The 25485-nt window shown below is 40.3% G+C and overlaps 1 protein-coding gene across 5 annotated transcripts in view; it reads left to right on the top strand.

Moving 5' to 3' along the window:
- CNKSR3 (CNKSR family member 3) overlaps positions 1–25485 on the top strand; it is a 108486-nt gene that overhangs the window by 56371 nt on the left and 26630 nt on the right. For 4 of the 5 annotated variants that reach the window (XM_057739940.1, XM_057739942.1, XM_057739941.1 and 1 more), the window contains exons 2-7: positions 2817–2980; positions 9570–9772; positions 10276–10363; positions 15698–15739; positions 18597–18716; positions 20706–20765. In XM_057739940.1, coding sequence (XP_057595923.1) covers positions 2817–2980; positions 9570–9772; positions 10276–10363; positions 15698–15739; positions 18597–18716; positions 20706–20765 — 677 coding nt within the window. The remainder of the gene's footprint in view (positions 1–2816; positions 2981–9569; positions 9773–10275; positions 10364–15697; positions 15740–18596; positions 18717–20705; positions 20766–25485) is intronic. The other variant, XM_057739943.1, reaches the window with a different exon arrangement.

Raw genomic sequence — 25485 nt, 5'->3', positions numbered from 1 at the left:
CTTGTATTTTGAGCAAAGAACTTGTTTGGCACAGTAAACATGAATTGCAATTATGTTGGTCATTGGGCCTTGTTTATTTTAGGAAAGAGTTTATCACATGTGGATGAACATGAAATAAAGTGTTATTAGGTTTGTGTTGGTTTGTTAGGGCTGATATAATAAAGTACCACAGACTGGGTGGCTGAAACAACAGGAATTTATTTTATCAAAATTCTGGAGGCCAGAAGTCTGAGATCATAGTGTTTGCAGAGATGGTTTCTTCTGAGGCCTCTCTCCTTGGTTTGTAGATACCTTCTTCTCCCTGTGTCTTTACATGTTCTTCTCTGTGTAGTGTGTCTCCTCTTCCTATAAGGACATCAGTCATATTGGGTTTGGACTTACCCATATGACCTCATTTTACTTAATCACCTCTTATAAAGACACTATCTCCAATACAGTGGTGTTCTGAGGTACTGCTGATTAGAACTTCAACATATGAATCTTGGAAAGACCAGTTCAGCTATAACAGCGTTTAAATGTATAATATAGTTGTCAAACTTTTTATGACAAGTTAAAACATAAATTCCTTTTAAAGCTTAAAAGCAGGCAAAGGAAGAAAACATTCTAAAGGAGAGGAGATTGTAGGCTGTTGGTTTGATCTGGCTTAAAACTTGCTGAGTCATTTGGGGTAAAATTCATAGTAATTAGTCTTTTGTCCATACTTTCCCAATATTTTGGATTCAATAAAATGTGAAGTATCTTCTAAGTACCTCTAGGTTTCCATGATTCTATTTTAATAATAACGGTTTTGTAATTAATTATTATTAAACTGCTTATTTAGGAAGGTGTTTGGAGAGGAATTTTTCTAATCTCGTGTTTGCTGGTAGAACACAGAAGGGTCAGGGCTTGTGTCAACAAACCTTGATTTGAATCTGAGCTCTTTTCGTCTGTATCAAGCTGAAGAAAACGGCTAACAAAATCCTTCTCTTGGCATCTTACCAGCTGTGTGACTGTGGACACAGTCCAAATTTAGTCATCTGTGAAATGGGAACAGAGTTGTAAGGAGGTTCTCCTCGGCTCCTCGCCCTTGTCTCTGCTGCCTCCTGCAGACAGGTTCTGTGCAGACGGCCCTGGGTGCCCGGTGCCATCACCCTCCATGCCTGCTGACTTGTGTGGCCTCTGTTGCTGCTCCACTCACATGTCAGGGAGGCCACTTGTGGCTCGAGGTCATCAAAGTGGAGCTGGGCTCATATCAGTGTCACCAGTCTTGCTGCTGTGTGACAGAGCCCCTTTGCTGGACAGATGTCACTTCAGGGAGGATGGGTTGGTTCTGACTAGTTATCATAAAATTAATTTTTTCTTAACCTACTCTTCCTGTATTTGATAGTCCCAAACGGTTATCAGGACATTGTTCCTCTTTCTACATCTTATCAGGAGGTGAAAGCTTTTGCCACTTTCAAAACTTTCAAAAAAGTGGGGCACATAAATAAATAAAATTAAAAAAAAAAAAGTGGGGCAGAGATATTGTTAGCCTAGCGCATCAGATTTTGAGATACATAGACTTTAGTATTGCCAAAAGTGAGTGCTGGGTCTACACCTACTTTTCCTAGTTTGGAGTACCCACGTAGAGAGCTTTCGTGAGGGGTAAATGAAGTGTGTGTGTGTGTGTGTGTGTGTGTGTGTGTGGACAGCAGCATGCCTTCCATATACTTTTTTTAGTTAAATTGAGTTTTCATCCTTTGTGTTAGGATTGAATTTATATAAATCTAGTCTTTTAAGACACTAAGGTGGCTTTTTATATTTAGGCTTAAATAGATCAACTGATTTAGTGTAAAAATTTCCAGTAAAAACCATTAAAAGGGGTTGACCAGAGAATTTTCTATATAGGAATAAAGAATCCCAAGTTATATTAGGCTTACCTATTTTAATCATTATGTAAGAACATTAAAATACAACACCATTGGCAGTTATGTTTGACCTGGAAAAATTCCCATAAGCTAACCCATTTAACATTGTCTTTCTTTGGTACCACTGCGGGTACCTTCTCCTCGGGATCAGAGGAGACAGTTGCAAGGGACAGAAACTCAACACAGATAAGCTTAAGCTAAGAAGGGAATTTATTTTGATTGAAGTAAAACATTCTGGAGTTAGAAGTATCCCTAAGCAGGGTTAGATCCAGGAACATGTTTGATATTACTAGGGCATCTTTGTCTCAGATAGATTTATTTTTTCAAACTGATCAGAAAGATGACTGCCAGCATCCCCAAGGTTGTATCTTTATGACATCTAACTGAAAAGGAAGAAGGGGACTATGTCTTCCTATGTTCACATATCAAATATTGGGGAAGATTTTGATTGGGTCTGCTTGAGTCACATGGTCATCCCTGAACCTATGATTGGCTGGTAGGTAGAATAGAGTGGCCAATCACTGCTGCAGATCACCTTGATTGGCAAGTCCATTGGGATCACACGGGCTGAGAGAGGGGTGGTGTTCCTGAGGAAGACTGCTCAGCAAACAGACAAACATATGTCTCCCGCAGATAACTAGCATTTCAAGGCAGCAGGGCTTAATGTTCGGTTCTTTTAGCTGAAAGGGAATGGGAAGATAATTGTCAAAATTGTGTGGGATCCGTTTGAAAATTTAAGCTGTGCATTACATTTAAAATCTGTTTAAGAAGAGGAGTCACTTGAAAGGTGTCCTTCAGGTGGGATACACACTGTATAGACAATCAAGTAGTGGAGTATAATTGGCTATTCCTGAGGATGATTTAAATGTGAGCATTGTTTTGAGTAAAGGAACAAAATGACAATAATGGACTCTTCTGCTTTTTTGGTAGGGTTAGATGATTGCCTGCAGCAGTATGTCCACAAGTTTGAACGGGAGAAGATAAATGGAGAACAGCTGCTGCAGATTTCCCATCAGGATCTTGAGGAGCTGGGTGTCACACGAATTGGACACCAGGAACTTGTGTTGGAGGCTGTCGACCTTCTCTGTGCACTGGTTAGTTCAGGAAAAGGTGATCTGTACTGCAATGACGTACATTTAAGAATCTCACCTTATAAATCTCCACGGTTTTGTGCTTTAGGTTATTTTCTTAATGATCCATTGAAGTAAAGCATGAGCTGAAGATAATATCAGAAGGGAAGAAAGGAAATCATTTGCTAGGTAGAGTTGGCAAACGATGGCCTGCAAGTTAAATCTGGCCCGCTGTCTCGTTTTGTAAATAAAGTTTTATTGGAACACAGCCATTCCCTGATTGTTTAAGTATTATCCATGGCTGTTTTTGTGCTACCGTGGCAGAGTTTGGGTACTTATAACAGGGAACGTGTGGCCCCTCAAAGCCTAAAATATTTGCTGTCTTGGCCTTTACAGAAAGAGCTTGCCTTCTATGGAAAAAATTCTGTATTCATCTTATTTTCTTATCCTTTATAAAGAATAAAAAGATGAAGATGGCCCTGAATGAACGTCATCTTCTACATTGAAATGACAAATAGGTTCTGATTTCCGTGTCTGTTTTTGTTACTATAGAAAGCATTTTTATGTTTCACAGATATTTGTGATATTTCAATAACTGATGCTGGTGCTTGAAATAATCACCCTGTGAAATGGCAGCTAGATGGGAAAGAATGTGAACTCAGTTACATTTTGCAGATGACTGAGTTTTGGCTTGAACATGAGTGAGTTAAATCCTGCCAGGTTCTGACTCTTCATTACATCTGTGGCCGAGTGGGTGATAGCTCTTTTAGGTGTGGGCCAAAACCACCTCCAAGGGCACTGAGTTTATAAACTGGTTGCCATAGGATGGGGTCCATGTCAGTCTGCCGTGGTGCCACGCGAAGGATGCTGTTTCCTTAACCGTCAGGATTTGGACAAACTCGGCAGCATCCAGGCTGGTTTAGTTATGCTGTGAACCTGAGCCAGGGGTATATACAATTACATCACTGAGAATGGTGGGAAAAAATGTGCTGCCGATTATTTTGCCGTGGCTGGTCTGCGTTCCGTTGATTATATAACACTTGCTGCGTGGTGCGTGTTCTTCTTCTTAAAATGGACAGAGCCTTGTCTTCTGCTCCGAGATGCGCTGCTCTTGTTTAGGAAAGTAATGGGGAAATTATTTGTGGTTGATAAATGAGCTGCCACCAGGGAGACGCTGTGGCCAAGTGGTGTGAGTGCTGGCCTGGGAGGCAGACTTTTGCATTTTAATCCAGGCTGCACACTCCTGGCTCTGTGACCTCCAGGGAGATGGTGGTGTCTGTTTTCCTCATTTGTACAGTGACGCTCCCCTAGACGTGGCTGTGTACTAACATGTTAAGTGTTTTGCACTGCCCAGGAGATGTCCTGTTTATGATTAAAACTGTATGTTTTTATACAGTAAGCCATGTTTTAGTTTAGTCTTATATACTTTCTGGGAATGTTCCTTTTTGGCTTTTTCTGCTATTTCAGATCCTCTCTTTCACTTGGAGGGACTTGGAGGGCAGGTAAATTACTTTGAAATCCACAGTATGGGAGGCGGGGAGGCAGGATGGATTGGAGGCACCTTGTGAACTCAAGTGGGATAATTAACATAACAGCTGCCTCTCTGCTTTCCCCCTTCCCTACCTCTTAAAATATTAGACTAAAGTGAACAAAGCTGGACAAATGCCAGAACCTAAAGCTGTGTTTTATCTCCTACGATTTCCTTCTAATTTCCTCTGTAGACAAAGTTTTGACCTCAGACTCATTTGCAACATGTTTTGTGTAGCAGAGTGCCAGTGAATGCATTGACAGGAGGGTCATGGAGGGTTCTTAAATGAGTGTGCCTTTTCTGGGTTGGGGAGGGTTTTAGAGCATTTCACTAGAATATCTTTAGCCTTGCTATAATCTCCTTTTAAAATATTCTTATCATAATGCATCTATTAATTATACTGTTTTTAATCCATTTGCACCATATAGATCTTTGTGTATATAAATTAGGTGGTAATTTTTTGCCTTGAACTGTCCATCCCCTGGACAGTTAATATGTGTTTGCTGTTGTCCCTGGCACTACAGAAGACATTTTTATGTAAACGGTTTAGTGGATGTTGATTTTATGATGGACAGGAAATGAGTAGAATTAGAAGTAAGAGAGGGGGAGGAAAAAACAAAACCACTGGAAAGTTTTGGAAAGGAAAGGGCCGATAGGATCTTTAGAAACATAAAATAGGGAACAACTATTGATTAAGATTCCAAAATCAGTGAGCAGATGGGCCACAAAGAGCTGGTTCTGGATAGGCAGCAAGAAGAAGAACTCCCTCTTGTGAACACTGACCTTGGTTGGCTGGAGTGGCTTAGGAGAGTGACTGGTTTCCTGAGGCAGAACCAGGACCACTTCCAAGGATTGAGTTCAAAGTTGGAGCCCAATTTTTTCCCCTCTATCTGGGGCGGAGGGTCACTGGGACAGGCTGTAGAGCTGCTTTTTCCAGTAGCTATTAGCCATATGTGACTATTTAAATTAAAATTAATTAAAATGGCATAATAAAATTCAGTTCCTTAGTCACACAGCTACGTTCCAAGAGCTCAGTAGCTACTTGTGGCCAGTGGCTACCGTATTTGGACAGTACAGATAGAGAACATTTTCATCATTGCAGAAAGTTCTGTTGGATAGCATTAGTCTCTAGGGTGGGATTGAGGATAAAAAATTATAATTGTAAAACCCATTTTCTTTGGCCGATAAACCAGACCCTAGTTTCCTGAAGACCAAGGCAGGGACAGATGTGCTTTTAAGGTTGAAGTAGGCTGAGAAAGTGAACAAAGTTGGAATCCATACAGATATGAAGTGATGCCATCTTCGTGTCTGCTTAAATGAAATACCTGTAATGTATCTACCTGCCCAGCGTGCCTCTGTGCACTTGCATACCCCTGAGATGACTTACTGTTCATCGTTTACCCAGCCATGCCAACAATTAACAATTGTCATCCTTTTTGTTATGGGGAGAAATTGTGCAGGAAGTGCAATCTTTGCTGGCAATTTGTATTTAAGTTGATCTTGCATATGAAGGTATTAAACTGTGAAGTATACTTCTTAGGTTAACTCAGTTGACCCAAGTCAGCAAAGAGGATTTGATTGTGTGTCTGTGACACTCCTTAATCACCACGTGTTAGATCACAGAGCTAGTAGGAATGGGAAAAGAAAGTGGTGGGAGAAGTTGTATAAGGTTTGTCCTTAGCTAAAATATGTACAATTTATGACACCAGAAGAGTGAGAATCTGCCTGTTTCCTTTTCTCCTGTCTCATGTGTCATTTCTTTAGCCAGACCAGGAAATGATCCCTGATGGCTAACTTCTAATGGGGTGAGATCTCGGTGGAAGGTTTTTAGTACGTGGCTAGATTTTTGGAGATTCATTTCTTAGTTTGTACCTTCTTGATATCTTAAATTAAGCAATTTCTGAAGGAGACCGATATTAGGGAAAAGATTAGTGAGAATAATCAAATCTGGTCCGAGAAATTATTCATTGACCCTCTCTCATTGTGGGGCACTTAAGTCAATAATCCTTTCCTGATTATGTTTCTACAGTAGAGGTTCTTTGGAGCTAATATAATCAGTTTCTTGTTCTCTTCTTATTATGGAATGGGGTGGAAGGGGAAGGAATTTTCCTTCCTTACTTTATTCCTTCTTTACTGCTTTTAAAAATTATAATCTATTATAGCTATGTCTGTCCATCCTTCTAGTCCCATGATTTGTTTGGGAGGAAAAAAAAAGAATCAACGAAACTGAGTGGAAGTGAAAAGAACCAGTTAACAAGCTACACTACTCCTATATTTTAATATTAAAAGTGCTAGGTTTGTAGAAGATTGAGGTTTAAAATTTCCTGTAACACTAAAATGCATTGAATCCTCTTTGAGTTCAGGAAATAAATGTTGTGTACCGTAATAAAAGTTCTGAGTAATTGATGGTGACACTGGCTATAGAAAGCCGAGTTTCCTGCTTGTAGTTCAGAAGTCTTGCTATAAGTAGGCAGTCTGAAAAATTAACTGAATAAGGGGACAGTTCCCTTTAATCATAGTCACAAGTCCTTTGAAACCAACTGTGTCATGTGGTTCTTTATCCAGTCAGTTGTGAGTCTTTGATTCTCTGATTTAAAAAGCCATGGTGAAAATCCATCTTCTTATTTTTGTCTTCTCTGTTGAAAGACTGCCATATTTTGGTTTCCAGAAAATGACAGTGGAAAAAAAAATGAAATGAATATGAGGTTAATGCGGAAGACTCGTTTTTGTTATGAAATTTACATTTTAAAAAAAAGTCAATTCTTTTTTTAAAAATTAATTAATTAATTTATTTTATTGGCTGTGTTGGGTCTTTTTTGTTGTGTAGGGGCTTTCTTTTAGTTGTGGTGAGTGGGGGCTACTCTTTGTTGTGGCGTGTGGGCTCCTCATTGCCATGGCTTCTCTTGTTGCGGAGCATGGGCTCTAGGCGCGTGGGCTTCAGTAGTTGCAGCACATGGGCTCAGTAGTTGTGGCTCATGGGCTCTAAAGCGCAGGCTCAATAGTTGTGGCGCACGGGCTTAGTTGCTCTGTGGCATGTGGGATCTTCCTCGAGCAGGGATCAAACCCGTGTCCCCTGCATGGGCAGGTGGATTCTTAATCACTGCGCCACCTAGGAAGTCCTACATTTTTTTTTTAAAGCTTGCAAAGACAGTTTTCAGTTAATACATCCGAAGAGTTTTTTTTCTTTATAATTGTTAACTCTTTTCTATCTAGAGTTTAAAAAAATTATTTTTTATTTTATTAAGAAGCAATATGCCACATAAATTTAAATTTCACATAAAATCTAATTAAAGTTAGAAATGTTTTCATTCAGGGTATTGTCTTTTGTTGTTATTGTTCCTACTTACCATTGTTCATCTCGCTAAAAGAAAAAAGTTCTCACAGACTCCCTGGTATATTTAGGCTTTATGTATCTTGATTTGGGGACATGGCTCACCCCTCCCTGAGGCATTAGAAATGGGGCTGAAACAAAGGAGGGGCCAAGGGACAGGCTAGACGCAGTGGGGACAAAAACAGTGATCAGATTCAAGAGCTGGCCTCTCAGGAGAGTGAGGTCTGGGTTGGCTGCAGCCAGCTGAAAGAAGCTTCTAACACATCAGAGGGGATGAGCCAGGGTGGGATAGAATTTAGGGGGGTTCAGCAGCTTGTTAGTTTGTGCTAGCTCCAGGATGACTGGCCTCTTCTCTGTTTTCTTGTCCAGTGTCCATCCTGTTTTCTGTCCCATCACTTTGCCCATTCCTGGACAGGGAGTATGGAAGTGGGTGTATAAGGTATCGTGACCCAAAATTTGTACCCTCGATGTAGATTGCCTTGGTTAGAATCCCACCCCCTCCACCAATTAGCTGTGTGACTTTGGAGAATTTATTAAATGTCTCTGTGCCTCAGTTTCCTCACCTGCAGAATAGAGATAATATCACTTCCAACTTCATAAGCTGTCTACCTGAGATAATATTTGCTGAGCACTTAGCCCAGTTTCTGGCATAAAGTGTTCAATAGTGTTGGCCATATATTATAACCAGTTTTTAAATGGTACCACATTCTTGCTTTGGGATGCTATTGACATAGTTTAATATACCCCAGAAATATTTTCACTTTTTTGTTAAAAAATAATGGAACACCAATTTAGGACATGTACATGCAATTGAATACTGAAATTCATCCTCCCCTCAAAGTCATGTCAGATTTATGTGTTGTTTCTTGTCATTTCTTGGGATTTGTTCTCTATCTGAAAGAGAGTCGTCTAGGGCAGCATTGTCACATGAGATGGATTTTTTTAAAAGCGCCCAAGTAAGTCGAACATTGTTCAGAAAGAACAGAGGTTAGAAGCTCACGAGACAGAAATGACCTTTCAGGTGAATTGATGTTTAGTTAGTGCTGCTCTGTTTCTGTGTGAGTCTCATCTGATGGAAATTCTTCCATTCAATGACTGCTTTACGTCATTTGCTGTCCTGGAAATGCAGTCGTGAGTAATGTACACCAGCTCCTGCAGACCTTGTGTCTGAGTGAGGAAGACAGCAGTGAACAAGGTGGTTCAGAGGTGATAGAGGTGAGGGCTAGAGAGTGACCTCAGGAGTACTTGGCAGTGTATGGAGACATTTTTGTTTGTCACAGCTGGGGACGGGGGATGCTACTGATGTCTAATGAGTTAGAAGCCAGCTAACATTCTACAATCTATAAGAATTCTACCCCCAACCCAAACAAAGAATTGTTAGGCTTTAAATGTCACTACGGCCCCAGTTGAGAAACTGTTCTAGATGATCCTGGAAGCCTTGAAGAGGAGGGAATATTTGGGCTAATTAGGATGTAAGTAATAAGAAAGAGCTGTCCTTCCAAAATTTGTGAGAGGAGCATTTTGGGAAGAGAAACTAGGAAGAACAAAGTCCCTGAGTCAAGAGTAGGCTATGGGAGGAACAGCGGGAAGGCTGGCGTGGCCCACGTGGGTGAGATCAACACTGTAGGTAAATCATGTAGGGTTTTGTGGCTGACATAGGAGTTATTCAGGTGACTTGGTAGGCTTCTGAGTTATTATGTGAGTTCGGACATTGTTGATTGTTTTGAATTTTTCCCTTTCATTTTGTTTTCCAGAATTATGGCCTGGAAACCGATAATATGAAGAACTTGGTTTTGAAACTGCGAGCATCTTCCCACAATTTACAGAATTACATAAGTAGCCGGAGGAAAAGTCCAGCTTATGATGGGAACACGTCCCACAAGCCCCCCAATGAGTTCCTGACTTCTGTGGTGGAGCTCATAGGTGCTGCCAAAGCCTTGTTAGCTTGGCTAGACCGGTGAGTGATGGGTGTGCTTTACTGTCCTATAAGAGGAGGGTCTGAGATGCACAGAAGTCTGTACTTTGCCTGAGGAAGAGGAACTGTTGCCCCTTTCTTGCCCTCACCATTGGACATGTCCAGGAGTTCAGGGTCAGTTGTCCATTTTAGGGTCCTTTTGGAAGTTCCTGAGAAGGTGAATAGCAGGAACAAATTAACCTTAGCTTAGAGAAGAATTAAAGTGAGTTTTACTGAGGTTAAACATGATTGATTGGTTGTATGAAGGCTGTTAGTTGACTTTTGAAGGGATGTTCATTCTCTTGGCTCATTTTTGGATGTGTTTTTATCTACAACTTCTCTGTCTCTTTTCTATTCAGATTCCTATTTTGTGTGTTACTTGAAACAGTTACATGACAAATTAAACCAGCCTGTTGTGTAGCTGTGCTTGTTAACACACAGTGTGGGATCCCAGTGGGTTCATCCTCTCTACTTTTTTTTTAAAGAGAATTTTCATTGCTTTCTAGGGCTCCATTTACAGGGATCACTGATTTCTCAGTAACAAAGAATAAAATCATTCAGCTCTGCTTGGACCTGACCACTACCGTCCAGAAGGTCAGTACATCACTGTTGTTTTCTAAAAGTTTTTTCCCTTTTCCTTTTCTTCAAAGGGTTTACATGCAGGTATGAAGTACCTTTCTTTCTTTTTTCCCCCCGTCAGAGCTGGGGCGAGGTGAAGGGCTTTAAGTTAGATGCATTATACAGGTAGTTTCTGTGAAAAATGACCAGTGGCCTTTACAGCAAAGACTACCTTCTTTCGCTTTAAAATAGGTGCACCAGTAGTCCCATTCTCTCTCTAAAATGTTAGTGCACTTCATTTTTTTTAAATAGAAATTCTGGAGTAACTACATTTCACCATAATCTTTGTTCTGAGTATGTTACTGTATCTGCTTGTTGATGTTCTTTTCATTTTGACCTCTGGTGGTTGAGTTTACCCGTCAGTCAAGAGGAGCTCGGTGATGATGCAAGAACAGCCCCCAAACCTCAGCAATTTATTCCTGGATTGTCTACATCCAAATGGGTCAGCTGCGGGATCTGCTTCCGCTTGCTTCACTTTGGGTCGTAGGCTGACAGAACAACCAGTGTCTTATGTTGTTTGTCCCTGTGGCAGAGGGACAGAGAACCTGGGTGATTCTCACACTGACAAATGTTCTGGTTTGGAAGTCTCACGTCAATTTCACACACAGCTCATGGGCCAGCCTTTTGCATCTTAGTGAAGGCCAGGAAGATATTAACTGGCACATAGCAGACGCTTGTAAAATTAGTTTTGAATTGTGTTGAGGCCGTAAAATGTAAGGAAGAACTTGTTCTTTTTCACATCCCACTTGGTTCGAAAATTCTGCGATTGCACGTTTGTTTCCACTGCTGATTTGGCAAAAAGTAAAGAACATCCTTTCCTCAGTTCTAACCATGCCATAAAATAGATGCAGTTCTGAAAAGCCATGTGTTTTCTGTCTGTTCCCGGAACATGAAGAGTGAAGTTTGGCTGTTGTTTAAGGTCTAGTCCTGAGCAGCCCTTGAACTTGAGGCACGTGTGACTTCATCTTGTGCTTTTAAGGCCACGTTCTTAGGAAAGCATTCCAAGCAATAAAATGACTCTTAGTTTCTTTCTTTTTTACGGTGTGTAAAATAATTTTGACAGGAAGCGTCTGATACCAGTCGTGGTGCATTCATCATGTAGCCACCAAGTCCTGGCATTGGTGGTGGAGGGTACCCAGGGGTACAGATCCTGCTCAGAAGGGTGCCCCCTGGACATCCTTATCACACTTACCCCTGCTCACTGGGGCTGCATGACGCCTGGCCTATGATTCGTGGTACTTTTTAAATGTGTGTTTAAATGAATGAGATAATGCTTTTGACAAATAAGCTGATGAGAATTTGTCTCTTGTCAGGAAACATTTAACCTAAACTTAAGAGACACAAGAGGTACTGTTTTTGCTTGTGTTTATTTTTTGTTTTTGTTTTCCCTTTGGTGCTCATTGAGCATATGCTTCAGAGACAGACAGCTAAGGGTTCAAATCCTAACTCTACCATTAATTAGCCCTGAGACATTGAACAAGTCACTTCAAACATATGAGCCTCAATTTTCTCATCTGTAAAATGGGAATACCAACAGATAACCTTACCAGGTGATTTGCTGGAATTTCTACAATTATTGTAGAGTAAGAAAAAAAGGGGAAAAAAGGCCTAATATGAAGATAAATGGTGACCAAAAATTTTCAAAATGTATGTATGTATGTGTTTGTAATATGCAGTGCATCTGAAAACCTGTATACAAAGGAATATATAAATATAGCGGGCAGTTTGGAAGAAAAGTTGGGTTTACTTTGGCAGGGAGAAAAGTGGGGAGAGAATATGGGAGCCAAGCCAAAGAAAAGAAAACACTTTTTCATTTACCAAAAGCATGGATGTGACCACATTTATTTATTCATGTAAAATTAGAGCTAGAGAAGTAATATAAAATATTTAGAAAATTATAATACCTACCTCAAAAGATTATAAACATTAAATAAGATACATGTAGAGCACAGTGCCTACCTAAGAAATCATAGCTTATAGTAGGAAATAGAAAAATCTCTTCTGGTACTGGTTTTCTGGAACCAAACTTCATGGTTTAAGAAGGAGACGAAGTTAACAAACATGTTGGTATTTCTGGTATTTTTTGGTTGATTTAAATTTGAACAATTTTTAAGGATTAAGACTGGCAATGTGTAAACATGTGTGGGAATGTCATTTTATGAACTTAGATTGAAAAAACGTGTTTAGCTCTTGACGAACATGTGTTTTCTATAGTAACTGGAGAGCATAGGTGCTTTGGTAAGTGGTAAAATTTGTGTGCACAGTTGAAGGATGCGTGGAATGTCTTTTTCCGTGTGCAGTGTCGTGGCAGCAGCGAGGCTGAATTTGCCAGGGTTTTCACACCCTCTCAAAACTGTGGGAAGTGCATTTCTCTCCACACTCCTTGGCAGAAGATCTTTTGACTTTTTAAGAAGAAACCTGCCTTTTCCATTTCTTGCTTTTTTCTGGGGAATTGAAGGGATAAAAGCTGTGTCTATTTCTACTGACAAGGAACATGTTCTTCTAGAGTATTTATTCTCCGTGTTCCTGCCTGTGAAAAAGAAGCATTTGTTTGTCACTTTTCTTTTTTCTCTGGTCCACATACTGCCACTCTCCCCTCCTCTTTCTTGTACTTCTTCTGCCTCCTTCCCTCTGATGACAATATGTACCTCTCCTGATTGGAAGGATAAAGAGTTGCTGCTTTTTCCCCTTGTGAGGAAATGGCACACGTTTTTTTTTGTTTGTTTGCACTAATTAACTTTGTTTTTGTTTTTAATTGAAGTGTAGTTGATTTACCATGTTATGTTAGTTTCAGGTGTATAGCAAAGCGATTCATGTATATTGCACACTTCTCTTAAGCGTGCTTGGGCTGTAGTCCCACTCTGAGTCCATGGGATGGACCTTCCATCCAGTTTTCAGGCTATGATTTCAGGTGAAGTCTCCTGCGGCGGGAAGGGATTCTGATCTCTGTCTTCAGTCTGTCCTCTTGAAGTTGCGAGGATGTGAAAACTGAAACCATGATGGTGAGAGACAGGATGACAGTGGCAGGTACGGGGTTCCAGTATAGGAAGAAATGGGGGAAATGAGCACTAGCGAGCCCAGAAAGGCTGAATGGAAAGAACGAGTACCATCCAAAAAAAAAAAAAGGTTACCATCCAGTAGAGGAGGGGACGTCACGAGACCATGTTTTGGGCGCTGGTGGGGTCTCAGGTGTGGACTGTCTGCTTAACATGCCATCACGTTTAATTCTCAACAGTTCTCTGAGACAGGTTTTATCATCCTTGCTTTACAGAGAAGGAAACTGAGGCGTGGAGAGGTTAACCCCTCTCCCGAGGCTCCTCCGTTAGTAGGAAGGTAGAGTAAGGAAGAGCAGCAGAGGGAAGGGGCAGCTGGCAGCTGCCCTGGCTGGGCCTCTGCCAGGTTGGCTGGCCTGAGTTTGCTGACCCAGGTGACCGAGGACTGTGACAGAGTTCAGGCCTGCTGTCGGAATCATGAGGGGCTGACTTAGTTCCAGCACTTCTTTTTTCCATTCTGTTGCCTTCACGCCAAACAGCATGAAGTCAGGCCTGCAGCTGCTTCCTCCCAGTAGGAATGGGTGTGGGAACCCACGTTCACGGGGGGCGGAAGATAAAAAGCAGGCCCTTTCACACGCTGCCTTGGACAGTTTGGGCGGGCAGGAGACGTCCTCAGCCGCTGGCTCCGTCCCCACCAGGAGCCCATTTTCTTGGTGGCTCCTCGGATCCGTCAAGGAGTCAAGTACGAGGAACCATGCACCTTGACGCCTGGGCCCTGGTGTATGGAGAGGAGCTCTCTGCCTGTGGGTTATTACCTCACGAGGGTGGTAGCCCTCGTATCATTGGGGGATTTGTCATGAAAAAATCATAAACACAGATCATTAGTTTTATTTCTAGCACGAGACTGTATACATATTCTGTTTTGCTGAAGTTGCGTTTATTTAAGAGTTCTGTCCTTTAGGTGGTGTGAGTAGGGGAGGGGCCATCATGGAGGTTGATGGTTTAGTTCCACGTACAAGATGGAGGAGGAAAAGTATGTTTTTGAGCCGTAATCTTCTGTATTTTACTGAAGTTGCTCCTGAGTTTGAATTTACATCAGATTCACACATGCAAAAATACATTCCTAAATTTCTTTTCTTAAGTGTTTTCTCACTAGGTTGCTCTTTTCCTGAGAGTCAGGATGAGTTTGGGGAGCAGTAGAGTGCTATTATTTCCCACATTTTTACATAGTAGAGAAAATTTTAAAACTTTTTAAGAAAAAGGCACCGAAAATCTGATTATAAAATCACATAGGGTAGAATGTCATACATTTGTACCCCTATCCCCAGTGGCAGTAAAAAATGACCTAAAATGACATTTTGATTGAAGTGAACATCTTTGTCTCATTAATCCAACAGAGTCCATCAGTATCCTTCCTTTACACAAAAGAATTCACATTTTCCTTCGGGGGCCCCAGTTTGGGATTATACATAACGGTGCCAAATTAACCCACAAGAACCTCGCTGGTCTCCCTCTTCTTCTGCACTCACTCTGCCGTGTAGATTGAAATCTGCTGCTGTAGATACGTTCTAGAAGGTTAACTGAGAGTTTCACATTGGCAGTTTCACTTTGGCTGCTTTTCCACAGGACAATGGTGATTCCTATAATCAGCTAACTGGGTTCATAAGGTTCCGAGTCTTTTGTTCTTAAGCTGAGTAAACAATGCTTTGCATTCCAGCCCATTATTTAATGTCATCAATAGCATACCACAGGAACCACTTTTTTGGCAGCATCTTAATGAACGTTTTGTTGAACCTTTTCATCTATTAAGGACTGAAATATCTGATTTAATCTCAGTGGTGCTTAAAATAAACTATGTGGCTAAGTTTACTCAAGCCCTTATTTGAAAGCTATTCTTATGGGCAGGCCCAGTGCTAGCTCAGCCTGTGGCCACATTTGAGAGCCACTGTCAACTTTCTTGGATGCTGATTTCTGGCTTCCTACTCTCTGTACAGTCTGGACAGTAGGTGGGTTTCAGTTAGGTGATTTTTGTAGGCTTTCCGATTAAATAATTGGTCACGTGGATTTCTTGGGTGATTAGTATCTTGGGTGAGGTGAGATGGAAACCTTAGGAGGAGTCGAATGTCAGCTCCTTCCCTGCTCTGCCCTCTTCTCCAGTCCAGGTCTCTCCTCCGGAGGGTCCAGGACTGCCCAGGCTGCAGGGTGAGAGGTGTGTCAGCAACCTCCTTGGACCCCAGGAAATATCTAGTCAGCTGAGCCAACAGTTTCTGCAAGTTTTTAGCTCTAATAGTTTTCATTTTCTTCTTTCTTCCTTTAGGATTGCCTTGTGGCAGAAATGGAGGATAAAGTTTTGGCTGTAGTAAGTATACTTTCTAAGAGTTACTCTAAAATTCCTTTTCCCAAAACAGTGGGAATCATGTGAATTAAGGTAAATGTACTGAGGCTAATTAATTCAGGATATGCTTCGAAATATTGGCTTTTGGGATATGAGTCTATTAATTTATGTGGAGAGGGAAGCATAAAAGTTATTTAACAACAAGACCAACTACTATGAAAATTCCTGGGCTAAAATTAGGTATAGTGGGGTCTCTGCTTTACTTTTTCCCCACTGTGACTTCTTCATCACGGCACAGTTATACTTCAGTTGCTAAATAGCCTGTTAATCAGGGTTAAAATGATGTGCAAATTTCACTTTAGGACCATTTTGATAAAAAAAAAAAACTTGGCAAAAACCTTATGATGAAGGGGGATACGCTGTGACTGTTTAAAGAGCATTTTGTAACAATTCATCATCGCTTCCTCCTTTTGACATAAGCCAGCCTGTGCTCTTTTGATAAGGCCTTCCTCCTACTGATGTTGAGGAATTTAGCAATGAAACTGCTATAAATATATTTTCCATAAATAGGGAGGCAAAACACATTGGAGGAATGTAAAAAGTGTCCCTTCTTGGATTCTCCCCCTTGGAAAAAAAAAAATCACTCCTTGGAATTTCCTGATTTCTTTGGTTGTTTAATTTTGAAAGGTTGGATGAATCTGATTGGGAGAAATAGCTACATGTAGCCACTGTAATTTCTACACGGAGACCACTTAATAGGGATCCTCACGTCTCTACAGTTTTACCTTATCAGTGTTTGGCCTTCAGAGGATGCGAGCCATTGCTAAAAAGATCATAGACCTAAAGGTGAAACGTAAAACTATAAAATACCTGGAAATAACAGGAGAAGATCTTGGTGCCCTCGGGTTTGGCGATGAGTTTTTTAGATACAACACTACAAGCGTGATCCCTGAGAGAAAATGGATAAGGTAGACTGTATTAAAATGAAAACCACTGCTCCATCAATGCACTGAAGAGGAAGAGACAAGCAAGCCACTGGCTGAGAGAAACTGTTTTCAAAACACATATCAGATCAAGGACTTGTATCCAAAATACACAGAGAACTCTTAACACTCAATAATAAGAAAACAAACAGTTTAATTAAAAAGTGGGCAAAAGATCCAAGCAGACATCTCGTTAAAAAGATATACAGCTGGCAGATCAGTCTATGAAGAGATGTTCAACATCATGTTTCATGAAGGAATTGCAAATGAAAGTAACAACGAGGTACCACTATGCACCTGTTAGGCTAACTATAAGCCAACACGTGACAGCACCAAATGTGGAGCGGTAGGAGCTCTTGTTCATTGCTGGTGGGAATGCAAAATGGTACAGCCACACTGGAAGACACTGTGACAGTTTTTTACAAAACTAAATATACTTTTACCCTACCATCCAGCAGTTGTACACCTGGGTATTTACCCAAATGAAAGAAACTTATATCCACAAAAACCTGCGCAGAATGTTATTGGAATCTTTAATCATAACTGCCAAAACTTGGAAATAGCCAAGATGTCCTTCAGGAGGTGACTGGATAAACAAAGTGGTACATGCAGACAGTGGGATGTTATTCAGCAATACAATGAGCTATTAAGCCATGAAAAGATATGGAGGAACCTTAAATGCATATGACTAAGTGAGAGAAGCCAATCTGAAAAGGCTACATACTGTATGATTCCAACTGTATGGGATTCTCAAAAAGGCAATACTCTAGAGACCATGAGAAGATGGTGATTGCCAGGGGTTCATAGTTGTGGGGGGTGGGGGTGGTGACACACACGTAGGCGTAGCAGAAGGAATTTTTAGGGTAGTGAAACTATTCTCTGTGATACTGTGATGGTGAGTATATGACATTCTGCATTTGTCAAAACCCATAGAACTGTACACCACAAAGAGTGAACGCTAATGTAAACCACAGACCTTAGTTCACAATAGTGTATCACTGTTGGTTGATCAGTTGTAACAAATGTACCACCAATGCAAGATGTTAATAAAGTTTTGTCATTATTGATGGTTATAATAATATAACTGTGGAACTTCCCTGGTGGCACAGTGGTTAAGAATCTGCCTGCCAGTGCAGGGGACATGAGTTCGATCCCAGTCTGGGAAGATCCCACATGCCCTGGAGCAACTAAGCCCGTGTACCACAACTACTGACGCCCGTGCTGCAACCACTGAAGCCTGCGTGCCTAGAACCCACAATGGGAAGCCCGCACACTGCAGCGAAGAGTAGCCCCCACTCGCCACAGCTAGAGAAAGCCTGTGTGCAGCAATGAAGACCCAATGCAGCTAAAAAATAAATAAATAAAAAATAAAACATAAAAAACATAGAATAGCAAACATACAATTATTTAAATAAAGTAATGTAACTGTGTTGAAAACTGTTGGGGTAGGGAAGGAAATATATAGAACCCTAATTTCTGCTCAGTTTTTTTCTAAAATTAAAACTTTAAAATATAAAATCTATTAAAAAAAGGTGCAGGAAAAAGTATGTTTTTTTTACCTTGTCAGTATTTGGTATGCAGAGAATATGAGCGATCCCTAAAAAACCACACAGATGGCTGGGAATACACGATTCTCTTTAACTTTTGAAATGGGTTTTCCTCCCAGCCTGTGCACTTCAGTGGTCGTAAATGAGTTAATATAAAAGGTACACTTTTTAAGCAAAGCTGGCACCGTTCCCACACGTTGCAAATATGGAACCCAAGTGCCGTGTGTTCACTGAGCGGTATTATCACGACCAGAGCTCAAGATGATAGGTGACGTGTATTTTTAAAAAAATTCAGCTGGAGATAAACTTGGTTAATGATTGAACCTTCCCTGTTTGCCTCTCCAATTCTAGGTCAAGGTTTTAAATGGCATCTGTGACAAAACAATTCGATCTACCACGGATCCTGTTATGAGCCAGTGTGCATGTCTGGAAGAAGTTCACTTACCAAACATTAAGCCTGGGGAAGGCTTGGTAAGAATTCTAACAACACTTGTTTATTTTCAAATAGCATCATCATTTATTAAAGTTGCTGGGTTTTTTTCTTTAAATTCCTTATTGGTTTCACTATAATTCTAAATAGTACAATTCAATTAGACAGTCTTCCATTGTATAGTTCTGAATTTGCCATCTTGAACTGTTGATATGTTTTATATCTTCAAACTATAAAGATAGTTATAAAACTATATACTCATATCTTGAAGAAATTTTCTTAGTTTTATTTTTAGGTCTTAGCAATGCCAGGAGATAGAAAACATTTCCACAAAGGAAAGATGGTCTCTGGGTACAAAACAACATCTGCTCTGAAGTCTCTATTAGCACTTAGGATGAATGTGAGAAGAGACTGGTTGAAAGAAATGATTCTTAAAAAAAAGTTCAGAAATGTTTTAGAAGTAATGTATGAGCTCTATAATAACAGGCCTTGAGACTACATACAGGTAGATACCTAGATCAGCACCTGGGTACCTACATCTCCCAGTACCTAGCATGCAGCCAGTATGGGTTAATCTGCTGAAATTTAAGTGAGGAAACTGTGAGGCCCATTGATGAACTTAGAGGCTTTGAGTCAGAGAGAGTGAGATTTAAATCCCAGCTGTCAAGTGACTTAACCTCTTTACCTGTCAATTTCCTCATCTGTCAAAAGTGAATAATAATAATGAGAGTAACCCTCATGGGCTTGTTGAATGTATTAAATTAGATGATGCACGCTGAGCGCCAGATGCTGGACGCATAGTATGTGTGCAGTAATTGGTGGCTGCAGCTACTGTGGCTGGTACTGATGAGGAGGAGGTTGGGGAGAGAGAGTGCCTAGTGTGTAGGTAACTGTGGGAAGATATGAAGTCTCTGCTCTCAGATAGGAAAATAAAAATCCAGCAGATGTTGACAAGCCCACATTCTTGGTAAGGAGAAACGTGCATACTAAGACTGCTCGGTTTCAAAGTGAATGATGGCAACACGGAAGATTTCCTGGAGGTGGGTTTATTCACACATGGAGGCGCAGAACTGCCCCGAGTGGGCAGAAATGAAGTTGCCGTTTCAGAAGGTCAAGTTATATAAGCAGAGGTCTTGGAAGAGGAGTACCACGTGGAGGGAGAAGCTGGTCACTCTGCCAATGAACGTGTTGGGAAAGAAGAGGACGGGCAGAACCCTGAAGGTGTTAGAATTGGATGAGATGCTCATTCCAGAGTGCTGCTGTAGGTTGCTGAACAGGGCAAGTTCACGGTCAAAATGACTTCTGGGGAGGATCCATGTTATTATCAATACAGTATTGGTACCAGGGTGAGCAACTGTAACCACTCTTTGCTCTGTCTACTTTTTGCTCCTTCCCCATCTCATCAAACTTTAATAAACCTTCTTTTATACATGCTGTGTCAAGCTACAGAGATATTTCCTCCATGCTAGCATTCACCTCTGAGTTTGCCTATCAGGCTTTTGAGGAAAGAGTGTATTAATCTTTATGCCTCCCTCAAAATGCAAGAGTGCCTGTTTTTAATTTATTTCTTATGTTGTGTTACTTAACAGTCTTTGCTCATGCATCTGGTCTGGTTGTTAGTGGCTTGAATAAGTCACCGTGCAGAGACTGCTGAGACCACATTAACTGAGTATATTGCGTCACTACACAGAGAGATGGTCGGGAGAGGACTAGCCTTGTTTGAACTGCTTCATTCATTCAGCAAGTCTGAGAACATTCCCTCTGAGTCCCCAGAGTTAGAGTAAAATTCTGTGCCCCTGGTACCCAAATTATAATATCAAAGAGATCTCATTTCTGATTTCTTTCACTAGTATTTTGACTTCGTTCCCTCTCACTGCTCTTTGGATCTTGTTTGACAGTGTTTCAGGAGGCTGAAAAATGAGTCATGTTCTGAAGGGACTGCCTTTAATGTTTTATAAGTTTAAGTCTCACTTGAGGCTGTATTTTTAAATGTTGCAGTGATGAGTTAATATGTTTGTGACTTACACTAGGGCATGTACATCAAATCAACCTATGATGGACTGCACGTGATTACCGGAACCACAGAAAATGTAAGTGCATATTTGCTCAACGGAAAAGCTGCTTTATGCTCAAACAGATTTGACAGAGTCCCCGTACTTTTCATTTAAATGTGTGCATGCTGTTCTATTGTGCTGTCTGTCTTTGGAGCATGGGTGCCTGCTTTGTTTATTTCTGCTGCTAGTGTGCCGTTTGTCACCAGCTGTCATCAATGTATTATTTAAATCCCCCTTTATCGCTCTCGTTCACACACCTTGCCCAGTTTTTGCCCCCACCCTTGTGTTTGTTATTATTATTATTATTATTATTTTGCACCCTGGAAGTGTTAACCCATAAATACAAAAACAGTGCTCTCTTTGTTGTTGAGAATCCGTCTTAGAAGAGCTGGAATTGGTGACCATATGTGTGAAATATAGTTGTTTTTTTTTTTTAATGGAATTTATATGTGTCACCAGAGCAACTATTTTGGGATTTTTGCATGACTAAGGTTCTTTTTTATAGAGCTGTATTTCATAATTATTTGCATGATATTGAAATTTAGTTTTTTTCTCCCCTAATCCTTTGAATAGACAAAGCAGGACTGTTTCTACTGTAAGGGACTTTGTACTCTGTTATCTTCCTTTTGAAAATTCTGCTATCTGAAAGGTTTTTCTTTACCCCCTCAAACATTTTGAATTTGTGAAAAATGGAGCTAATTGAATGCTTTCTTTATGCAGCCTCCACTATGACTAGCTTTTGAATGATGTTGACCTGAAGCTAGAAATGTCTGAAAAGCTTCCCGGCATCTGTGTAAAAGAAGCATGTGTCTATAGAATTAATTACTATTTAATCAATTAAGGCAAGAGGAAGTTATTCAAGAAACAAGAAACTTGGTAACTGCTCTTCTAGTCTGGTGGATATATATACTGGAGTTTAAACTTCAGCTGCTAGGTCTGTTGATAAAAGAAAATGGCACGCTTTTTGATGAGGGTTTGTGACGCACGATTTTTGTAATAAGAAAAAAATGGCATTGCTTAAGGCAGTCAGTGAATTATAAATTAATTGTGCAGTTCTGGGAGACGAATGAATAGAAGATGGCAGCGTCTTTAAGCATTCTTTGTTGAGCTACGTTAAGAATACGCTGAGACCACTGGGAATTTTTATACCACATCACCTGATAGGCAATAATGGCACAGGACGTTCTCCTTATAGGCTGGGGATGGTACAAAAGAAAAAAAATCACAACAAATGCTCCTCCCTTATCCTTGTCAGAGACTTTATACATTTTAGCTGAACCACAAGAACATACTCATGTACTACTCAGTACATTTTGGGGGGTTGGAGTTGGATAGAGTCAGAATAATGGTGAATGTCGTTTCAGTTTTTATGAGTTCAAGTTTTGTGTCTAGCATTTGGTGATTGCATTAACAACCAGACTTGTGCAGGTCTAGACTCAGTCAGGTCTTTGAATCAATTTCAACCTTGGATAAACATGTAGAACACTCCACTATTACCAGAAGGCACGTAGATTTCTTCCTTTCACTGTCTACCCCACCACACCCTGACCCCGCCGTCCCTTTCAAAGATGAGAGAACTAAACAAAACTGCCCTTGAGTCAAATGAAATGTCAAATGATACATCCCGTGGAATTCCTCCCAGACTCATAGGACTGGGCGAGAGATTCAGGGTTTACCTGGATGTGGTCGATCTAGTGCTTCCATATAGGATGGTAAATCAGTCATCCTAGAGAGAGGTGGTTTCCATCTTGTTAAAGATCAAAAAAGGGAAAATTTGTCTTATTCCATGTGATAATCCACTTGAAAATGTCCCTTATTCTTTCAGTCAATCACCTTATGTTCTTTGAGTGTATGGAATATGCCAGATTCTTTCTAATTCTTGTCCATGAGAGTGGGAAGTTAGGTAAGAGCCCACTTCTCAAGGGCTTGGTCTGGATGTTTTACACTTAATGCTGGACATTTTACACTTAAATGGCAGTAGAAAATGCCAGTTCCTGGGCAGCTTTCTGGCTATCACTTAGGGTCGCTCTGACTTCAGAGCCAGAATGTTTTCACGGAAGCCTAGTGTGGTGGATGGTAGTGGGCAGACTTCACCAACTGTATTCCTAGGCACAATGTCTCCGCATTCCTCTATCTTGGACTCTAGGTGGAAGCAATGCCAGTAGGTCATCTCAGGCCTCCTGTCCAATTTTTCTTTTTTTTGGAAATTACCTGAGAAGTCAGGATCACTCCAAGGTCAGACTAAAAGGATCTAGTGATTCTCTATCTACTTTTTTGATGTTGTTCAAGACCTTGACAGAAGTCTTGACCCCATGCCATCCCTCCTCCCCTTCCCCACCCCCGACATGAGTTGGGAAGTAGGTGAGCCTCTAAAGAATGGAGGCATTCTTCTCCGGGTCATCACTCTTCTGCAGCAAACCAGAATAAGCATCATTTTTCAATAGTCTGGCACATGGTGAAGATAGGCAAGAGCTGTTACCCTAGGGAGAAGTTTGGTTATCAGGCTCTCTCTTTACCAGTGTTCTGCCAAGCACAACTCTTAATCACTTGGTAGGACATTTTAGAAAGGAACACGTGAGGATCCTTAGGAAGGGAAGTCAGTTCAGGACACCGGGGCTTGTTTTTTAAGATTGCATATCTATAAACAGGGACTTCCTGGCCTCGGGACCACCTTTTAGAAAGTGAAGCTTACCTTAGATGAATCCCCAGCCCAGGAAGATTAACTGGACTGGAATGATTAGGATCAGACTTACTAAAGTTGACCTGTAACCATGGGTTAGGCATCTGACACCAGGGGCAAAAAGGAGCATGGATACATTTGTTTGTTTAAGAAGCGCTTCAAGAGAAAGGGATTTGAGACAGGCCATCTCCCTGTGGTACCCACGATGCTAGTCTCTCAGGTGAGGCACTGCTGGTTGTTATGGTGGCAGGTTAAATGTTTTCAGAAATAACTGTCATAGTTACCTTTGCCTAGCGTTGGCCCTAGTAAATCAAGGGACTATTTCTGCAGTTTAATGCTACTTGCTTCTTTCCCTTTCTTTCTTTCTTTCTTTCTTTCTCTTTCTTTCTTTCTTTCTTTCTTTCTTTCTTTCTTTCTTTCTTTCTTTCTTTCTTTCTTTCTTTCTCTCTCTCTCTCTCTCTCTCTCTCTCTCTCTCTCCTTCCTTCCTTCCTTCCTTCCTTCCTTCCTTCCTTCCTTCCTTCCTTCCTCTCTCTCTCTCATTCTTTCTTTCCTTTCTTTCTTTCCTTTTCTTTCCCCCCCCCTCTCTATCTCCCTTCCTTCTTTCCTTTCCTTCCTTCCTTCCTTCTTTTCTTTCCTCATTTCTTTGTTGAGCCTATCACAACAGCTGAGTGAGAAAATTCAGCGCGGGTGTCTTGAGTTTAGTTGCTACCTCCATCATTGTGTTCAAAGGTGCTATTTTAAAAGGATGATTGTAAATTGTTTGAAGACTCAGTCAGTTATATGTCACAAAATAAAACTCTGGCTTAGATAACATTTGATTATAATTTGAAAGCAAAGTTTGATCCTTTCCTTCTCTTTTGATCATATGAAATATCTTTTTTTTTACATAGTTCTGTTTTATTTTATTCCATGCATTTATTGTTTTTGCAGTTAGATAATAATAAAAAACTTATACTTCTAGCAAGGGTTAGACATTACACTTATTCTAAAATATTTTTCAAATTTCATGTACAACTAAATGTCAAAATGTTTAAGTCTGAAAAATATGTTAGTGAGAGAAAAAAATTTGAGAAGAAATTATGGCACAGATTCCTTTTAAGGTGAAATAACTACTTCAATGTATAATTTAACAGGGGAAAATTTTTAAGGTATTACTTTAATTTTAAAAACCATGTAATAAGCATAAAGTCATATTCTGCATCTTTCACTTACTGTGTCCGTAAGTGAATTATTTACCACTGAATCTCAGTGTTCTCAAAACTCTATAAAGTAAGCCTAACGATATCTGTAAAGGTTGTTGGCAGAATTTTTTTTAAACATTTTAAAAAATCATATAAAATATCTTAAAGAGTTATAGTTTGATTAAATGAATAAGAAACTATGGGAAAATATTTGACAAATAGGTTACATCTACTTATCTGTCTGTATACACATATGTGGATGTATATATATCTGTACAGATATTTACAAATTTGTTGCAAACTATTATTTGAGGAATACAAAGTCTGGACTTTGTTTTGATACTGTGAAAACACTCATTTAGAATTCAGCCTGAAAATGAAAAAAATTTAAATTTTCTCTGAAGAAATATTTTATTTTTTTTTTTTAAGCTCTTTATTGGAGTATAATTGCCTTACACTGTTGTGCCAGTTTCTGCTATACAACAAAGTAAATTGGCTTATTTATACGTATATCCCCATATCCCCTCCCTCCCACAACTCCTTCCCACCCTCCCTATCCCAGCCCTCTAAGTCATCACGCATCATCCAGTTGATCTCCCTGTGTTATGCAGCAGCTTCCTGCTAGCTATCTATTTTGCATTTGGTAGTGTATAAATGTCAATGCTACTCTCTCACTTCATCCCAGCTTCCCCTATATTTTCTATTGTCACTGTCTTTCTATTTTAATAGCATTATGATAACATGTAAAACAAGTTTGAATAAAAGTAAGATTTAGTTTTAATAATTGCTTGAAAGGAAATGGTATGACAGAGTTACAATGATGATCTTTACATGGTAAGCAGTTGGTCGGCTTTTACAATGAACCAATGACTTTGATCAGCCCGTTATGTGGAC

This window comes from Hippopotamus amphibius, chromosome 6, assembly GCF_030028045.1.
Source record: "Hippopotamus amphibius kiboko isolate mHipAmp2 chromosome 6, mHipAmp2.hap2, whole genome shotgun sequence".
Taxonomy (NCBI): Eukaryota; Metazoa; Chordata; class Mammalia; order Artiodactyla; family Hippopotamidae; genus Hippopotamus; species Hippopotamus amphibius.
The sequence above is the reverse complement of the archived record's forward strand: the minus strand, read 5'-3'. Positions and strand labels throughout refer to the sequence as shown.